General features: G+C 38.2%; 1 protein-coding gene across 1 annotated transcript in view; it reads right to left on the minus strand.

Annotated features, from left to right (window-relative positions):
* Positions 1–3389: 3389 nt before the first annotated feature.
* The window catches only part of nova2 (NOVA alternative splicing regulator 2), a 47265-nt gene continuing 31391 nt past the window's right edge, over positions 3390–19263 (minus strand). Inside the window, exon 4 of the mRNA XM_026924194.3 lies at positions 3390–12052. Within this exon, the coding sequence (XP_026779995.1) occupies positions 11027–12052 (1026 nt within the window). The 3' untranslated portion in view covers positions 3390–11026. The remainder of the gene's footprint in view (positions 12053–19263) is intronic.

Below are 19263 nucleotides of genomic sequence, written 5' to 3' on the forward strand. Positions count from 1 at the left end.
TTTTAAAACTGTAGCTTGTGAAGTCTTTACTCTTATTGCTAATCAGGTAATCAAGGCCCTTTCCAAGTTTATAGACAGACCATCAGTAAGCAGTGCCTGATATAATTTCATTACACATAGTGTCAAATAAAACACTTAATCACATCAAAGCACTTAGTGACCTCTTAGTGATCTGCAAACCAGGTGAGCTACAAAAGATTTTTTTTAGTTGCATATACTGTAAAACGCTAGGAATGAAAAGCATCCATGCACCTTTTTGGTCAATAAGTTCCGAAAGTTCCGAAATTGAGAGTTCCCATGTTTATGGCGCAAAATGTCTTAACGAATTGTTCCTGGAATCATTTTTAGGTATTTTTAATTTAATTAAGTGCATTTGTTTTAATGTTTCTTTGCTTTTGCACAGAAGCTCTGTGCTTTGCATTGCACATACCTACAAAGATATTTGTAAGAAATAACACTTCAAGTTAAACCTGTGGATGATGTTAAAACAAATTCTATAAATCCAGAAAAGTATCTGTTATGTAACATATTTATGAAACATTATCTGTCTATTTTGGAGTGCTCAAAAATTCTGTTTCATATATGTTACTAAGGAGGGTCATTTTATTACTACATTCATTTATCTTAAAAAAAAAGTACCGATTTGTTCTTCTTTTTTTTTTAAAAAAACTAACATCACTACTTTGGTGATGAAATTACTGGACATATTAATACATTTGGGGTTTACTGAAGCAAGAGGTGGAAAAAAAGAGCTTCTGTGAAAATGCTCTCTGTTAAAGTGCTGGATTAGAGACAGGAGATCTGTACATGTTCCACAGGCCTGATTTCCAGCACTGGGGATTTATGAAGGCTGAGAGCATAATCATGTCTCCTTTCACAGCACCTCCGAGGGGAGGGCAGTGGGAAAGCTAGGTACTCTGTGCAACAGCTGGGCCCAGACGTTCTCAGATGAAGAATGAGAAGGAAGGGAAAAGCCGAGTAAGAGAAGGGAAATCAGTGTAGCCTCAGGCTGGAAAAAGGTGCACAATTAGTAAGATTGGCTACATTGGAAACAATGAAGCTCCAACTTGCCTCAGTTTAGCTCTCTAATCTCAGCAGATAGATACTTAGAAACACCTAATTAAATAATAAATGATTCCACATGATAAGGAAACCTGGAGCCTTGATTGTGTTAATGGACTTTGTAGATCCTCTAGTATTGTTTACTAGATGAACCATGTTGAATTGTTCTCTATTTTACGACTTCAGCTACCAGAGAAAAGATCTGAAAGTGCTCTAGGAATGCAGCCTAACTTCCCAAGAATGTTATTTAGTAATCATACCACTTTTTTATAACAGGTACTATAGACACTGTTTGCTTAAACCTTCAAGAGCCCTTCTCTGAACACCGGAGGTACTTCTTTACTTCATGATTAGTTTTGTGAGACAGATATTACGTCATGCTGTGAATTTCCCTGGAGTCTCCACTGCAGATCAGTGTGTCGGAAACCAACATGAGGACATGGGTTAAGGTCACTGAGCGATGACTATCAAAGCGATTAATCTGCATGTTGGCTTGGGAGACATGTCAGGGAAGTGATGGTGGCTTTTACTGACAGGATGGACTGGTGAACAAGAAGTGCGAGTGGATGGAAATGAGCAGGAGAACCACATACATTATTGTTATTGCACAATATTTACCTTCTCAAATTTAATCCAGGTAATATAATTATACTGTATATAATTGATCCAAAAATTAGGGAATTGAGCAGTTAGTAATGAGTATAGTGAAGGTGGTTTTGGAAGCAAACTGGCACAACATGCATCTGCACGTTCATCTCTCTCGAAACTCGTGTGCATTATGTTATCTTAAGCTCTTATATATCACAACCCAACCTAGTCCTAAATTTCATCCATTCATAAAGACCATTTTCTTTGCACTACTCTTGAAACTCGTGTGCGTTATGTTATCTTAAGCTCTTATATATCACAACCCAACCTAGTCCTAAATTTCAGCCATTCATAAAGACCATTTTCTTTGCACTACAAGCCAATGCTGATGCTAATTATCCAAACTGTACATTTTTTCTCCCCATGTATTCTGACACTACCGCATTTAAGGTCATAAATTTTCTCATATATTAACTTACCTCTCATTGGGATTTAGTACAGGACTGATAGTCCCTTGTGCACCCTAGCTTAACAATCTATTCATGTTTCCCTTATACTGTTTATTTTCACCTTCACCATGTACAAATACTGTATGAACAAAAGCTGTACAGTAACAGTCACATTTTCTGATGTTCATCCAGTACCTTTCTTCAAATTAGGTGACAAACACTGACACCAATGGATTTTATTATTAGCAACTAAATGTAGCTCTAATTTTACACCGTACCATCCATTCTAACATTTCAAAAACTTGACATTGCAAAAAAATAGTAACATGCAATGTTCAAAATGTGTCATTATCACATTACTCCATGTCACAAAGAAATAATCATTTAAAACGAAGTCATTTTGGAATTTTTTTTTTTTCATTATTAAAGAACTGCTTTTAATTTCTACACATTCTTTCAACAGCGTTGGTCTCGGTAAGGTTGTAAACATAACAGCATTTTGCTTTGCTCCTTTAGATGGGTGCATATCATTCTTATCATTCGAAGACTTGATAAGCAATCATACATTGTAATTGTCTTTGGGCTCCTTAGAAAGCATGAGGGAGAGCTGGATTGTGATTCGGTCAAATCACAAAATAAGGTAGATCAAAGTAGACACCCTGAGAATCACTGCTCTGGATTTTACTTTCTTTTTTTTTTAATTACTTTTTTCTTTTCTTTTTTTTTTCCTTTTAAAATTGTCGGGTTGGACCTGGCCCCGGCAGCCGATAAAGGATGGTGGCGAATTATGAGGGGAGGAAGGTTGACTGGCAACCACCTCCTCATGAGAACAGTGTTAATGTGGATTTGGTCGAGTAATATGTTATCGATGAGAACATCACATGGTGTGGAGTGTGTGGCAGGGAATGACTTGGAGGGGAGAAGGTAGTGGTGGAGAGTGGTCGGGAAACAGGAGGTTATGGACGATCAAAATCAACTAGGCTCACAGGATGGGTTTCAGCTATAACATCAGCAGGTTCCATTGGTAAATGGAAACCCTACAGATTTTAGCTTTTGTGAACAGAGGACAGAACATCCATCCATCCAAGCCTGTCAGTCTCATCCATTCTCTCTCTCTCTCTCTCTCTCACACACACACACACACGCGCGCGCACGCACGCACGCACACACACAGTCATGCATCATGGGCCCTCCAAGACCGAGCACATGGTTTCAGGCACAAACTTGCAATGTGTTACTTGATGAGTTTGAGTGTAGTGGGAGGTGAAGAATAAGACAACAGAAGACAGGTGATGCTAAAATGAACATTTATAATGACTGTTGTTGCTGTCGGAAAAAAAAAAAATCTTAAAAAACGACTTAATATATATTAGCACTAAATTGCTGACTTCACTGGTAATCCACAAGTCAAGAAACACAACTCACTATTTTTACAAACACAATGCTACAATTACATTAAATATTCAATACTTTTCTTTAAGTCAGTTAATGAATGGTGTTAAAATAAACCACTAAAATACTAAAAACAAAACAGTAATTCATCTTTCCAGTCATTCCCCTTTTTCTAGTTGTTGTCATTTATTAATAATGTAGAGTAGTTTGAAAATAAATAAGTTCATGAAGGGTTATCAGAAAAGAAAGCTGGCAGCATAGAAACATTAGATGTGGAGCATGAAGCTCGATTATGACTCATGGAAATGGTCAATCTTTCTTCCCTGCAGGGAAACTGGACGCGTGAGAACTCATGCTCCTATCAAACACATCTAATGGACACAGTTTACACTCAACACAGCTGATATGTACACTGAGCTCTGATATGTACAACTAATATCAATTCAAAAGTGAAACCTGGTCATTCAATGTAGAGTAACCGTTAGTAGCACAAAACATGCTGACTATGAGTTTTAAATGCAAGAAATGTTTTTGATATGGACCGATGTGAACAGTACTTGTTATGAGATTGATATGCAAAGCAGTTTTCAGAGATGATAAACCACAAACTAGCTAGATGTGATACACAAGTGAAGCTTGAATCTTAGCAAGAATGTGACAGTTAAATGGACAGGAAATCTGTTATTAAATTATTAAATTAACTCTTTCAAAGCAGCTGCTATGATTAATGTTTGAAAGCAGTAATAAAATATTTTTGCATGTGCGTACATTTTTGAAATCTTTCAATATTCTATGTAAACTGTCCCTTTTACAATGAGAATTATGGATGTTGCTATAGCATGCTTCATTAATATCAAACTAATTTATCTTTATGCCTGTCCTATGCCGCTTAAAGCACTCCACAAAACCGATTTTATGCTGCCAGCCCCATTCTGTTGAACGCTCTTCTGGTTACAGTTCAACAAAATCTGACAAAAATATTTACAATGAAAAGAGAAAATTAAGTTGTGGAGAAGCAATTGGGATTTTTTTTTTTTTAAGATTTTTTGTTTTGTTTTTCTTTTGCTTTTATTCTTTATCTCTGAGAATTGTCCCCAATGATGAGTTTAACAAAAAAAAGAAAGAAATCCAATCATATCAACTATAATTGCACAGTCTCTAAAAGGTTTGGAGATGGAATGGAGATTTTAAGTCCAAACAGTTGATGAACACAGAAGGGAAGGAAGAAGGTCAATAAAGTTCATGAGGGGTGAAAAGTTCAAAGTTCAGAAGACAGAAGATGGCTGCGCAGCTGACGTTTACACTCCTCAGCTTTTTTTTCTGAGCATGTTTCTATGTTAAAGAAAAAAAGCTGTCAATGAATTTTTTTTGTTGTTGTTTTAATGTTTCCCATCGAAAAAACTCAAATGGAGAGACTTGGGGGTGAGGAGAGTGACAAGTGCTCCCAACATTATGGCACACAATCAGTGATGTCCTGGAGGTTGAAGAGATGGCAGAGAATTAGGAAAAGCAGTTTATGAGAGGTAGCCAGCCTTTTACCGTGTTATTCCAGATCTCGCTTTTTACTGGTTGCATTTTTTTTTTTTTTTTTGGGTAATGTTGAGGCGTCATGACTGACATCATGTTATGGAGTAACATGCTGGCTTCATGGGTGCGTCCGATGGATGTCCAACATACAAGAGAACTCAAAACGTTTGGAATGGTACTGTTGTCATTTGGCACTCAGGAGAAAGTCTGGGAGGGTGTGAGGGAGAGGTTCGGCAGAAGTGTGGGTAGTGGTTGGAAAAAGGGGGGCAGTGAAAAGTGCAAAAGGGGGAAAGGGAGAGTAAACAGGATACATATGAATGACATTTTTTGTTATACTTGGTCTAGGTTAGAGAGTGTCATACAAACAAAAACAGGTAAATTAAAAAGAGAGAAAAGAACAGTGATATGACAAATGTGTTCTAACATTGCTGGTGCTTTGATGGTTACAAGCGTAAGAGTGACCCCAGGGTTCGATTAGCGGGTCAGGTGGGGCCGGATTGGAGTTGGAAAAGTGCAATGCTCTAGCAATATGCCCGCATTAAAAGCAATGACCTTCTCAACATCGAATAAACCATAAATTTGCATTAATCTTTACTCTACTGCATGTGACAAAGCCGCCAAACTTAGTAACATGAGACAAAACATGAGCCTCGTTTGTGCAAGAGCACCAACAGAGAAGTGCCACAACATGTCAACACACAAAGCTGCTAAAAGCGTGTAGACAGAGAAAATCCTCAGTCATACTCTACAAAATCTTAATCAAAGCACGGCTCGATGCAGTGCAATGATTTGATCAGGTCTTGTCATATATATATATATATATATATATATATATATATATATATATATATATATATATATATATATATGATAAGACCTGATCAAATCATTCCACTGCATCCAGGTATGCTTTTGATATTTGTTCAAATATCAAAAAAATTAATAAGATGCATCTCCAGTTTCTGAAAATTTGTCTAAGCAAGCTTGCTCAGATAATTGGAACTTTTTTTTTTTTTTTTTCAACTAATGAGTGGCATTTTCTTTGTGGCACCTTGACAATAAACTGAAAATGGTCATCATTTATTCATGACTGATCATTTACTAATGGATATAGCCAGAGATTAGCGGCTAGCCTGTCATATAAAACATTCACTTAGCAGAATAGCTTTTGGGATTTGGAAGTCACAAAATCTGAACAGCAGAGACAGAGGGCTCAGGTGATAAGTTTTCACAACTCATTCACTGTCATTTAGAATTTGGGCGAAAAGGTTTATAAAGTGCGTATCATCAAAATCATGGGTTTGAGCATAATGTGAGTTATAATGTGGCAAAAACAGAAGAAAGCACTGGGCGTAATGTAGCCTAAAAGATGTTAGTATTGGCACACAATATACAAAAACACATCATGCTTTAAAAGTCATGATTGAAAGTGATATGCAAAGTTATGCAGTGGTGAGTACATTCAAGGACAAGACCTCAGTTTTAGTGAGAAAGAAAACAATAGTTTGAAACCCAATTTTAATTAGGTTGCTTTTGCTAGCTTAAAAATCACAACCACATCTGGACATTATTCTCTTAAAAATATTGTTATACTTCAAAATTGCAAACAAAAAGAAATGCACAATGATTATGTATGAATGATTTTGGTTCCTGCAGATGGACAACAAAACTTCTCAGTTTAGTCTTCGCAGAACTAAAAGACAGGTCAGAGTGTGTAAAATAAAACTCCAATGCTCTTAGTGTTGGCATGCAAAGATTTGTCCTCAAAATGAACGCACATTGCCTAATGTTTTCTCTCTTTTTTTGTATGATTTTCATTTCTTGTTTTTTTTTTTTAATCCACACGTTACTTTTTGATATCATGCAATATAGACGTGCAAAAAAAGATAACATCTATTTTCACAAAATACATTTTCAGAACTAGAAAAGGCTGTATTAAGAATGCTGATAACGTATTAAACTCATGCTAGCCTAAGTCTACGGCAGTCTTCTAGCCCCAGTGATGTAGCATTAATGGCCACATGGCACTATATGCATTTGTCAGGTGAGCAAGATGATTCCCTCGTCACATTTTCCTCTTGTATTAGTTCATGAGGGGCCGAACACCTTTAACTTAATAGCACTAACATCTATTTTGTTCCTACTAGTTTTAAAAACGGCCACTTTGCTAGTTATACCTTAACTGTGGTTTGTTTGGCACTTTTCACATTTTTTTTTTACTTATAAAAGTAAGTCTGCTTGTAGCTAATGGTGTTTAAATCACACATTTACAGTTGCTGAATCTGTAATGATCTATTTTGGCACGTTCATGTATTCTGTTTAATATAGCAATTATCTTATCATGTAGCATTTATTACACCTCTTAGAACTAGCACACCTCGCTAAACGACTGACCAGATATGTTTATCTTAAATTTTAGTACGTCACTTATTCAATAGCAGCATCTTCACAACTTAAAAAATATTAAATATGCAAACCTACTCAACACCTAGGTAAATCGAAAGCTCCTACACAGACAGAATAAAAGACGAGACAGGACGACATGCTACTACGTATATTGCTTCCAGTACTGATCACATTTTATCTAGTTCCCCAGTTACTAACAACAGAAAAATGCAGACGACCCCCCCTCCCCATAATATGCATTTTAAGTACTGAAATAAAGGAAAACAAAACGCATACAGGAAGCTGCTCCTAGGCACACTACGATGGCACCTGTTCTTAGTGTTCACATTAAAATTTCACAGTAATATCTTGCTTTTCTTAATGTTACTAAACAAATTTCTTTGTAATTAATGAATCCTCATTATCCACTTTTTTCTTGAAAAAACAAAACAATGTCAGTGTCTGTGTAAGTGCGCTTGTGGGTGCATGTGGGTGTGTTTTTTTGTGGTGTTCATGATGTGTGACATGAGTCTGGTGTGTTTGTACGCATGTATATAATTCTATGTGTGGGACGCATATGCACTCTAAAATGCGGAGGCACTCCAGTTTTCTCAACTTTCGCCGCTCTTTACTGGAAAATATGGCAGCCACAAATCATCATTGCCTTCAGTTATTTGGAAAAACACATTAATACTACTGTCTACTGCAGCCGCTAGCATAATTGGTAACTAGCGTCATTAGTGAGTTTAACAAGATGCGAAACTATTTCCTTGTCAGCTGAAGCCATAGATTCTCCTAAAGGCTTTAACTAACTGCATTTACCCCTAATCAGTAAAACCAGCATGTCTTCCTACTAGGGCGCTACACACAGTCTCTTTTTCAAAGCATGGACCTGCACTGGAGTCTAGTGCAAGCATTTCCTCTCTACACAGCAACACCTAGGTCACATCTTCTCTTCTGTCGAGTCATTGTTTTGTGAAAGGGCAAGCAAACATGCACTTTAGCACCAGACATTGCCACCCATGGAGAGATGTGAGAGAAGGGGGTCTCTGGGTTGATGTGTCAAAATGGGAGGTGCACGGAAGTAAAGAGGGGTTGAGAAGAGGTGAGGAAAGGTTGATGGTGTTAGATGGGAATAAAGAAGTCTCCTTACCAATCGGTTCAGATTTACTCTCCCTGGCGTTCCAAATTGAGAAATTGAGAGGAAGACAATTGTATATTTAGTCAGTGAAGAGAGAGCACACTGCTGTCTAGATTCTGCTCTGGGTCTCATATTTTTGTTCTGCTTCTTTTGTTCCTCCAGGCTATTGGTAAAGTGAAAGGTCATTTTGAAATGCTTGATAATCTCCTTTCAGATGAACTTCAATTGAATTTTTGGAATGAAACCACAACGACCATGGGTCATTTAAGCTGGACGTGGAATTTTCTTCCCATCATCAACATTAAATATGGGAGCAGGCACCATGAAATGCTGGCGGTAATTTAGAGGAAGGCTGGGAACTCAAAGTCTGACATAGTAGCAATATGATACCAAAAGGAACTGGCTCTTCATCATTAGTTAGAGGTTTTCTGTGTGTAGCAAACCAGTCTGTCCTAAGCTCTTTTCTTCTGATACCCTACACTTCTTGAAAAATTCCACCTTCCGATATGCTTTTTTGTTAGTGTTTTTTTCTGATATAGAACCTTTACTTCTGGGCCTTCAAGCATGGCCTCCACACTTCACAGTGCATTAAGACGAAATTCAGTGTATTCTAACAACAAAAGTATGCATGTCTATTGGACTGTTTAGCAGCACAGAGGTAGTTCTGATGAGTACAGAGAAGTTTTAAATGTTCAAAGAATGTCCAAAACTAATAGTACCCGCCATATAGGACATGGATAGCTCAATCCATAGCCAAGTTGAACAAATCAGAAGACTGAAAAGATGTTTTTGTTTTTGAATCTCATTGCCACCATGAAATCGTAGTCATTAAAAGGGCAATGGCTTAATAAATTGCATCCCTGTGCTCATCAGAACTAAAGCTTTGTTCATGTTTGTAGTTGTTCAGTAGTATTTGTCCACAAAGAGACATATTTCTGTTTGATATATGATACATCTACACAATTTGTCCATAGCCAGTGACAACTGACTTGAGCAGATGTCATCACTTAGCTTGCTGAAATTAAATATATAATTGCACCACATTTTCTAATAAAGAAAAGAGGACATTTTTAAATATTATTTGGGATTTCCAGACATAAGGGATTTGATCTCATGAATAAGTTTGTTCTTGTTATCGGTACACTCCCTTGAACTTGTGCAATATTCTACCTTTTTTATAATTAGACATGTATATATGTGAATTGTCTAGTTTCACTGATTTGTCTACCCTTAAGTCAGATGTGGTTCCCTTTTTAATGTATGTGCCTATGTGAGTGTGTGCATGTGTGTGTTCCATGTATTAATTTTAACGTACAGTACATTATACCTGCTCCTATTCTCTCTGATGGTGCCGACGTTGCAGTTGTCACTGGACTTTAAATAAGACATATATTACACTGTGACATACTATTCAATTCACTTAAATAAAAAACTAAATCCAAAATATTGTCTTTACATTCATGTCAACCTGAATTCACAGATTAATAAAAAAAATGAAAACACCTCAGTCCTGATGGGTGAAATTATATTAATAAATAATATCAATGGTGAGGATTTTTGTAATAAGAGTAGAACTACTACTGCTAATAATAGTATTTAGATTAATACCAGACGCATATCACCACATTGTCTGTTTGCTCTGGTACTAACTTGACCCAAGTAGGTGCATTATGCTTGGCCTGTGTCCCCAACCAGATCTACAAACTTCCCTTATGCTAGCTAAATCTGTAATAGCATTGCATGGCATGCACCTGGTTTAAAGAGAACTCCAGGTTTTTAGCTAGTAGCTAGAAGGACGGACCCTAATCGGCTTCCCCTCACTCCCCCAATCCCAGCTTGCCCTGCAGGGATTGGGCTGGTTGGGACTTATGAGGACTTAGACAATGGGTAAGGTGGCATGGAGTACCACTGACCACATAGGGGAATCTGCCCTAAGTCTAAAACCCAAGCACTTGTTTGCCGTCTCGTCAGGCCCATATATAAGGACATAGGGGTAGGCAATTAAACTGAGGAGTTAAAAATAAAAAATAATTATAATCTTGTCAGCTAGGAAGGGACTGGCAATGGGTACAGGGCTGATTCCAGGTAGGCTTAAGTCCAACTGCTCCACCCTGTTCTCCCCCAACCCCACCACCTGCTGGGAGCTGCAGCAAGCATGCCAGTCTGAAATACCATTCACCACTGTCCAGAAAAAATAAACTCAAAAAAGAAAAACTGAAAAAAGCTAAACCAAATTTTCAACCAATAAAAATCCTGAAAGATGAAAACTTAAGAAATAAACCCATATATACATTTTACATGTTTTTTCTTGGTTTTCATATTTTTACTCATTCCTTTTCTCGCAAGGTGGACTATTTTCCTTCTTTTTTAATACTGAAATATGCACATAGCACGAAGTGGATGATTTCCTTTGAATCTTTTGCCCTCCTTTCTCTTTCTCTGTATCTTTCCATCCATCCCCCACTCCTTCTTTCTCCCTGTTTTAGCCCACCTTCTGTGGATTGGTGGCCCTCACACCCTGCTCGTATGTGATTCGCTGGCTGATGAGATACTGGGCTGCCTGTGTGGCAGCGGGTGATCCTGTGATGGTGACTTTTCGGTTCCTAGTGCCAGGAACGAACTCTCCCTTTTTCGAGATCTGGATTCGGGCTCCCGTCAGTTCCTGGTACTCCACGAGTGTCTTGCCACCTTTGCCCAAGATAGCTCCCACCAAGTTCTCAGGTACGGCGATCTCCACTACATCCTTTGCACCCTCAGCCAGCTTCTCGGTGGCCAATAATGAACTCGCTACTAGTGGGGAAGCCGCACTCAGGTACCCGTTGGTAGCCCCGGTGGCAGCGGCCAGAGAGCCTAGCGTAAATCCTCCTAGGCCTGTGGCAGGGTGGCCGGTACTGGTGGAGGCGTCGTTGGCGTAGGAGGCCAGCAGGTTGGCTGCTGCAGCGGCAGCAGGGTTTGCACTGGCTGCCACAGCTGCTAGGACCCCTGAGGCAGCAGCCGGATTGAGCCCCAGACCCAGGGAATTGGTGTTATATCCATAGCTAGCCAATGTGTTAAGAGCTGACGTGATGGCCAGGAGGTCATTTCCTGAGAAGCTGGACATGGCAGCGGCAGGAAAGGCACCCACCCCTGCCAGACTGGCCTGCCCCAAGAGGCTGGAGGCTGTGGCGGCAGCTGCAGCAGCTGCAGCGGGCATCACCTCTGCCGAGTTAGCATACGGTGAGCCTGTTGGGTTGGAGTTGGCCACAGGGCCTGTGACATTGGAGTAGCTGATGTTAAGGCAGCTGCTGCTCTGTGGATCCTCCTGGATTTTCTGTACTATTATCTCCACAGCCTTGCGGTTCTGCTCAGGTTCCCCACTGATGGTGACAACACGCTCTTGCAGGTTGATGCCCTCTGGTTTCTGTGAGAGCTGCACCCATGCACCTGACTGCTCCATAACTGCCTTCACCGTAGCACCACCTTTACCGATGATCAGCCCTGCTGTGCTGTTGGGCACAATCAGCTTGGCCTGGAGAACACATGCACAGAAAGCAGAGCAGAGAGAAACAAGTGATTAACTTTCAGCTACACCAAACCAGTATACTGAATTGAATAAACAACACTTCTTCACTAATACTTAACCAGTTGATTTTAATCTAGTCTCTGATTATGTTCAACTGTGTGGGACTAAGTTGGCCTGACTCTCTTTGGCTCATATTTGCACTGATGAATTGCCTGTCTAAAAAAGACGACAAAGGAAGTATAAACATTGGTTGCCATGGCGTTTAGAGTTTGAAATGCAATACTTAATTTTCATTTGGGTACACAAAGTTCTCTCTGCATACTGATCTTATTAAAACAGGCTTAATTCTGCTAGCGAACAAACATATACAGGCATTCTTAGACACTTAGGAAATGATGTCAGAAATGGTGAAACAGTTATGGCTATGTTTGTGTTCATGTTGGATGAGCTACAAGCATAGGTCCCAATTATATGGCAGATGTCCTCCCACCATCATTTTCAAACAGTCCTCTTGACATGAGATACAGTTCAATGAGGACAAACATACATGTAGAAAAGGTGGGAGTAACATTACGCAAAGAACAGAGAAGGAAAAAGACATGAGAAACACCTTTAGGTTCACAAAACACAGTTTGCTATTCAGGTTTTTACAGAAAAGAGAACCAAACATTATACATTAAAATCCTTAAAACAAATCCAAGATTATTAAATGGCATAGAAAGTATTTAGTGAGTGAGTGAGTGAGTGAGTGACTGAGTGTGGGTTTTTGTCCTCATGCTTTCTGCACTGTGAATCACTGGGTAAAAAGAGGCTCCTCGTGAAAAGCATCGACTCCCAGGGGTCAGTGTTTCCATGGCAACTCGACTCCAGCATTCAAGGGGCGAGTGAAAGGGAGTCGGAACAGTGCATAGCAACCAACCACCCTTTTCTACACATGGAAACACACACAGACACACACACACACACACACCTGCGCACACATAAACACCACCCTGCTCTTAAAACGCGTTCCACTTCATTTAAGAAATATTTGTAGAGACACAGACAAATACTTATAAGCGTTACATCATGGTCCCAAACACCTAAAAAAAACATATGCCTGTTTTGTTGTTTTGAAGATGTAGAAAAACATGGAGGGTGGCATGTTTACTCGTTAATTCATTCACTACCAGAATCTGTCTAAATAATGCCCTATGCTTTTAAGACAAACTTATTATCTTTAAGCATAAATATGTATAGACCATATATCTATATATAACATATAGAATAGAGTAACCACACATACGACAGATGCTCTGAACATCTGCCAGTTAATTAGTTCCATTTCATACAATGAAACCACCAGGCTGATAGCCACATTTACACAATTCTGAATTCAGCGTATTTGCACACTGTCATAATGACAGATAGAGAGAGGGAAAATACTTCAAAAAAGATGGGAGGAGCAGGCTAACAGAGCCAAGAAGGAGGAATATGTGTGTGTGTATCTGTGTGAACAAAGTGAATAGGAAAAGAGTGAGGAAAAAGGGGTGGTGATTGGCTCAGTCTTGCACTTGTTTCTTTTGTTTCGTTCCCTTTTCACTTTATGCATCATGCTGCAGTGCTCTGCTGCAGACGCGGCACTCCAGAGGCTGCTGAGCTCCACTGCCACGGCTTTATCTAAAGTAGATTTACATAGAAATGGAAGGCAGGAACTAACGTTTCATTTCTCACCTTAAATGAAAAAGCAGAATTGTGTTAAAATGGTGAAATGTGCTTCTTTTTTTATTAAATACCATTTTTTAATGCAATGGCAACTGAATCACATTGTGCAAGAAGTGAAAGAAAGCCACAAGCACTGTTCAAATTTAATGTTCAAATTTACTGTACAATAGTCACATACCAAACATGATATACTTACATATTCCTGTCTCATTTGGTATTCTTATATATTACGTATATAAAGATTTGCTAACAAAGTGCCAGTAAAACAGGAAAACACCAGTTAAACCATGAAAACGTGAATTTGATTATACTTTTATTTATTGGCTAGATAATTTAATTTTTAAAAAAATATATATAAAAAACATCATTTTATATTTTAAAATAACTACTTAACAAGGAAAATTTTAACATTTTATAATTTTAAAGTTTCAGTGTGAAATGTTATCATCAAATCAGCTGCTTCTAATTAAAGTTTGTAATTGTAGTAAAAATGTTTTCACGATGTTTTTTAAAAAAGATATCACGATCCTGGCAAAAAGTGTATTGTGACAATTTGTATATTGTGATAATTTATCACAGTATCGATATTATATCATCATATCTCCCAGCCCTATTTCAGTTTTTTTTTTAAATCACATTTTGCACTTGATGAAAGGTTGGCTCACGGGTTGGTGTAAGAAACAATAGTTAATGCAAGCTGATTGCGCTGAAAGCATCGAGCACAATGCTGGGAGGAAAATCTCCCGACCCTCCTGTTATACAAAAGTGAGGGAGTGAAAAAAATCAGAGAATGCCTAAGAAATAGACAGCATGAGAGAGAAAGAGGGAAGAGGGAGGGTATGTGAGACAAAAAGAAAGAGAGCATGTATGTGTATGTTTGAAAACGAGCAAGATCTGCTCCTGGACCTCCATCCATATGGAATCACTAACCTCTGATGAACTGTGAGCATGTGTGGAGTTTGCAGGGGGTTGTGGGTAATGGGTAATAAAATGCAGTTCAGCCATAAAGGATCTGTGCATTTACAACTGCTATTTTAAAGCCACACTTTTTTTACTACATCTCTGCCTCACCAAATAAATAAAATGAGAGCAGAGCCTGAGCCTAGCACAAATTCAACAAAGGAAAAGCCTTCTTTCTGCTGAGCTTTCGCTGAAGCTGCAAATGAGCCCCCCTGAGCCTGTGCAATCGCACATCTAAAGACGCTCTCCAACAGGCCGCACTGACACATGCAGCATCGTGTACAAACCCTCTGGAAACACTTCACACCACTGCCCAAGTACACACAAGACCTAAATGTGCATCTATTTTCCAATAGCATCATGACTATCCCTGAATCCCTCTCTGAGCTCTCTCTGAAACACACAGTGAGATGGAGGATTTGAACAATACCACAGGGCCTTTAAGGGCCCTGCCCAACCCTCTAAGGAAAACAGCAACTGTTCCCCTCCACCACACACACACTGCCTGTCTCTGTACCCCAGAGTGATGTGTGACTCCACAACCGAAGCTGTTTGCACTTTGAAGTCTTAAGCGCTTGACTCTAGGATAATCGCCTGTCTCCTGATCCCAGGCTTAATCGCCCATCCCTCTGCTGCATCTGTGTACCCTGACCACTGGCATTAACACAGAAAAAAAGCACAACATAACTCGCAGCTGGTTAAAAATAACACCTTGTCCTTTTTCTCACCTCCAGAGTCTGAAGGTTGGTCAAGGCTGCACTTCTCCAGTGAGGGTCCAGAACCACATTTACAGTCCTCATGCTTTTGGGTCGAAAAAGATGCAAATAGTTGTTGACTTTTGTTGTCGTTTTTTATTCAGAAAGAAGTGAGGAGTTTGCTCTAGCCTGGAGGATTACTCTCGCTTGTCATTTCCATCCCTCCCTCTGTCACACTAAGCTTTTTGCTTAACCTTTTCTTTCCTTTCACATCAACCTCTGTTTAAATCACACAAGCGAAGACAAGTGAAGAGGAGCAGAGGGGAAAAATTATTGGACCGTAAATATTCCACATTAAGAGGATGTGATTAGGATTCGCTGAGTCTATTGATCATTATGCACTATTCAGTTGTGTGTTGGGAATGTATCATTGTTAAATAAATCTTAAACTATCATATCTCTTTCATACACTCACACCAAGTCATGTTGTACATCAAATGACCCCCAGCACAACTCTTAGTCATCAAGGGTCCAAAAATAGTTTGGACTATAATAACTCCAAATCAAGAGCAAATCCACTTGCTGCCACACCCACAATGGCTCACATGCTGCTCTCTAGGGGTGTGCAGTCTGATCTAAAAACAATATTGCAATATTAAATCTCTGGGATTATCACAGTGTATTCCTGGCCTGAGACAGACTGGGCTGAATCTATACATGACTAAAGCTAGTTTATAAATTTTCTCTCTCTCTCTCTCTCTCTCTCTCTCTCTCTCGCTGTATACTGTTACAGAATCCCACCTGAAACTCGATGAAGAACCTCAAACGTGATTAAGTTTTCACTAAGAATGCAGCGCTGTTGTGGATATGAGTGAAGTTGAAACAAAATCTTGTAAAAGCTCCACCCTCAATTGATTAAACCTTAGATCTTGATTAACAAGTCTTGCAAAGCTTGTGGTTACTCTGAGGAAACAGGGTTTTTTCACTGCAGTGGTCTGAAATTTACTTTTGGTTAAATCCAAAATGTCTCCCTGCTCCCTATACGAGTCCCCTATGCTGGATGTGTAATAATGAGCACTGTATGTCCAATTAGGAACCAACTGGGATTTAACCTCACTCTCTGACTATATACCCAAAAGTTTAGTCATTGATAAACTGTTTACTGACAGTAAACAGTTCTCTTTTCAAGTCAAGTGAAATGAGTGCAATATCACAGCCAACAGATGAGAGAAACTGACTTTATAAATAATAATTTCTCTTTAGCCATGGCATGATAATTTATGTAATGTATGACTCATTCTTTTTATATTCTTAGAAGCCTACAATAAAAGAAGTGAAAAGAATTGAATATAGAACAGTTAAATGCTCAGATGTTACTGTATTCAATAGAAATAGAATAATACTACAAATCTGACAAACTAATGCATAATCAGTGCTTAAAACAAGATGAACAAAAAACAGAAAATTCATAGACAGATTGGTTCAGATTGGAAATACAATACCAGTCAAAGGTTTGGACACAGCTTCTGTCTCTTGTTAATATGAATTATCAGAACTATGAAATAACACACGTTGAACCATGTAATGACCAAAAAGTTAAATTATATAATTAATCTATATTTAATTTGTATTAAATAATTAATCATTTAAAGAAGCATTAATAAAGATTTGCATACATTTGGCATTCTATGGTTTCTTCTTATATTCTTCTAAATGAAAAACACTTTAGGGTGGGACATGACATTTTTTTCTTTTGTAAATAAATTCATATATATGCATATTTATTTTCTCAACATAAACTTTTAGATTAAAATGTCTTTACGATCCAGAAAAACACAACTTTTGACTGGTGATGCATGTGTTACTAAAGATCAAATGACTGATTAATCGGCTGAACAAGCTTCAGGGATCTAAAAGCTGGTATTAGTAAAACAGATGATAAAATTTGCATAAAATATAAACATAAACAACTTTCTTGAACTAGTAAGTTATCATATGACCTGTTCCCTGCAGACATCTACACTCCAAAACACAACATAAAAGGCGTTCTTTATACATGTATATTTTATAAGAGTTTGATTTATTATTCATTTTTCTAGCGTTTTAGACAGCTCGCATCCTGCATTCATCAAAGAATTCCACAATTCACCTCCCCAGGGGTCAGAGATGATCAGAAGGTGTGATGAGACATAGTGTATATGTAACTCTGACACTGATTAATGAGGCATGCAGATTCCTAGGCACTGCTGTATCACGGTTGCCAGTACCTGACATTTTCTAATGTCTACATACACAGTGTGGCCCAGAATTAACAGAATTAAAAGATTTCATATTTATGCAGAAAAAATGATCAGCAATGTTTGTACAGTATATAATATTTAGGTCAAAACAAAACAATGGTAATAAAGACAGTAAAGACAAGCTGTTTTATTTGAAAATGTTTGGTTATTTCGGTTTTCTTTGGTGCAAACTGTTCTGAAAAAAAAGTAAGAACTATCTAATGAATAATAATAATAATAATAATAATAATAATAACTAATTATTATTATTATTATTATTATTATTATACAGTATTCATTAAATACATATATTGCTACAGCCATAATGAGTAGAGGCTTCCATAAATTACAAAAATGGAAATATTTGAATATTCAATTCCCAGTACTATATTTTAAATGTATCATATTTTAGTATAAACTATTTTCCTATCACAGAGTAAAATACTGTTAGTTGAAACATGCATAAAATAATCAGACTGACAGCAGTGTCAATCAGAGCCGCATGAGCGCTTCCTACAAATGCATCGCCAACTCCTTCCCCAGAACGACCTACATCTGACTCCACACACACAAACACACACACAGACTCTGACAGCCAACTTGTAATTCCTTCCTCCAAGAAGAGATCTGAGCCCAGCATTTGGGGGATGCACTTCCTTGTCAGACAACCAGTGTTGTGCAAGGCTTTCCCTCTGCACTGGCTGCTCTCCAAATTGGATCGATACTCCACAGAAAAAGAGAATGACCTTTTTTGCAGTGGGCTGATGGATTTGAAGGTTAAAAATGGCATAAATTATTTCTTGCTACCTTCAGCCACAGCCCCCCAGCCCCCCCGCAGCCCCCCAGAGACCAAACAGGGAAATGGACGGGCAGATAGTGTCAGACACAAGTTGTTGGTTTTTTTTTTTTCCAATGTTATAGCAATTTCCCTGATGTCGCTTTTAATTTAACAGACGAGTGTGGTGCAGTGCTGTATTTTATGTGTGTGTGTGTGTGTGTGTGTGTGTGTGTGTGTGTGTGTGTGTGTGTTCGCTCCAATGAGAACTCTTATTAGATTCGAGATGCAGGATAATTAAATAGGCTAGTGTTTGGTGGAATCTAGAGGGAAATGGTGTTTTATGTAGCAAATAACAACACCACTGAAGTCAATCCCCAACCATCATAATCAATACAATGGAGAGACATTAATACAGTGGGGATTATGTATAATTCTGATACATAACATATTAAAATGACCACACTGGCCTGTTCTTGTTACCATCACTAGACTATTTTTGTATTACAAATTTAAATACAAATCCAATTTATTGATATATAATGTTTTCAGAAACTGGTGTCTGATTAGATATTGATGCTATAAAATATATAGTGATAGAAACTAAACTCTCTACTGAAAAAAAATCACAAACTGTCAAAATGACACCACAAATCATTGAGCACACTCAATTAAACAATTTCAATTAGTTGTTAAGAAACAATTAGTTTCTTAAAACTGAAAGATTTTATTTTCCTGTCTTGTGAGAAAAAAATAAGGGAGTGCAATCAGAACTGTCTTAGAGTCACGGAGACTCCTGATTTC

This window comes from Pangasianodon hypophthalmus, chromosome 14 (assembly GCF_027358585.1).
Source record: "Pangasianodon hypophthalmus isolate fPanHyp1 chromosome 14, fPanHyp1.pri, whole genome shotgun sequence".
Taxonomy (NCBI): Eukaryota; Metazoa; Chordata; class Actinopteri; order Siluriformes; family Pangasiidae; genus Pangasianodon; species Pangasianodon hypophthalmus.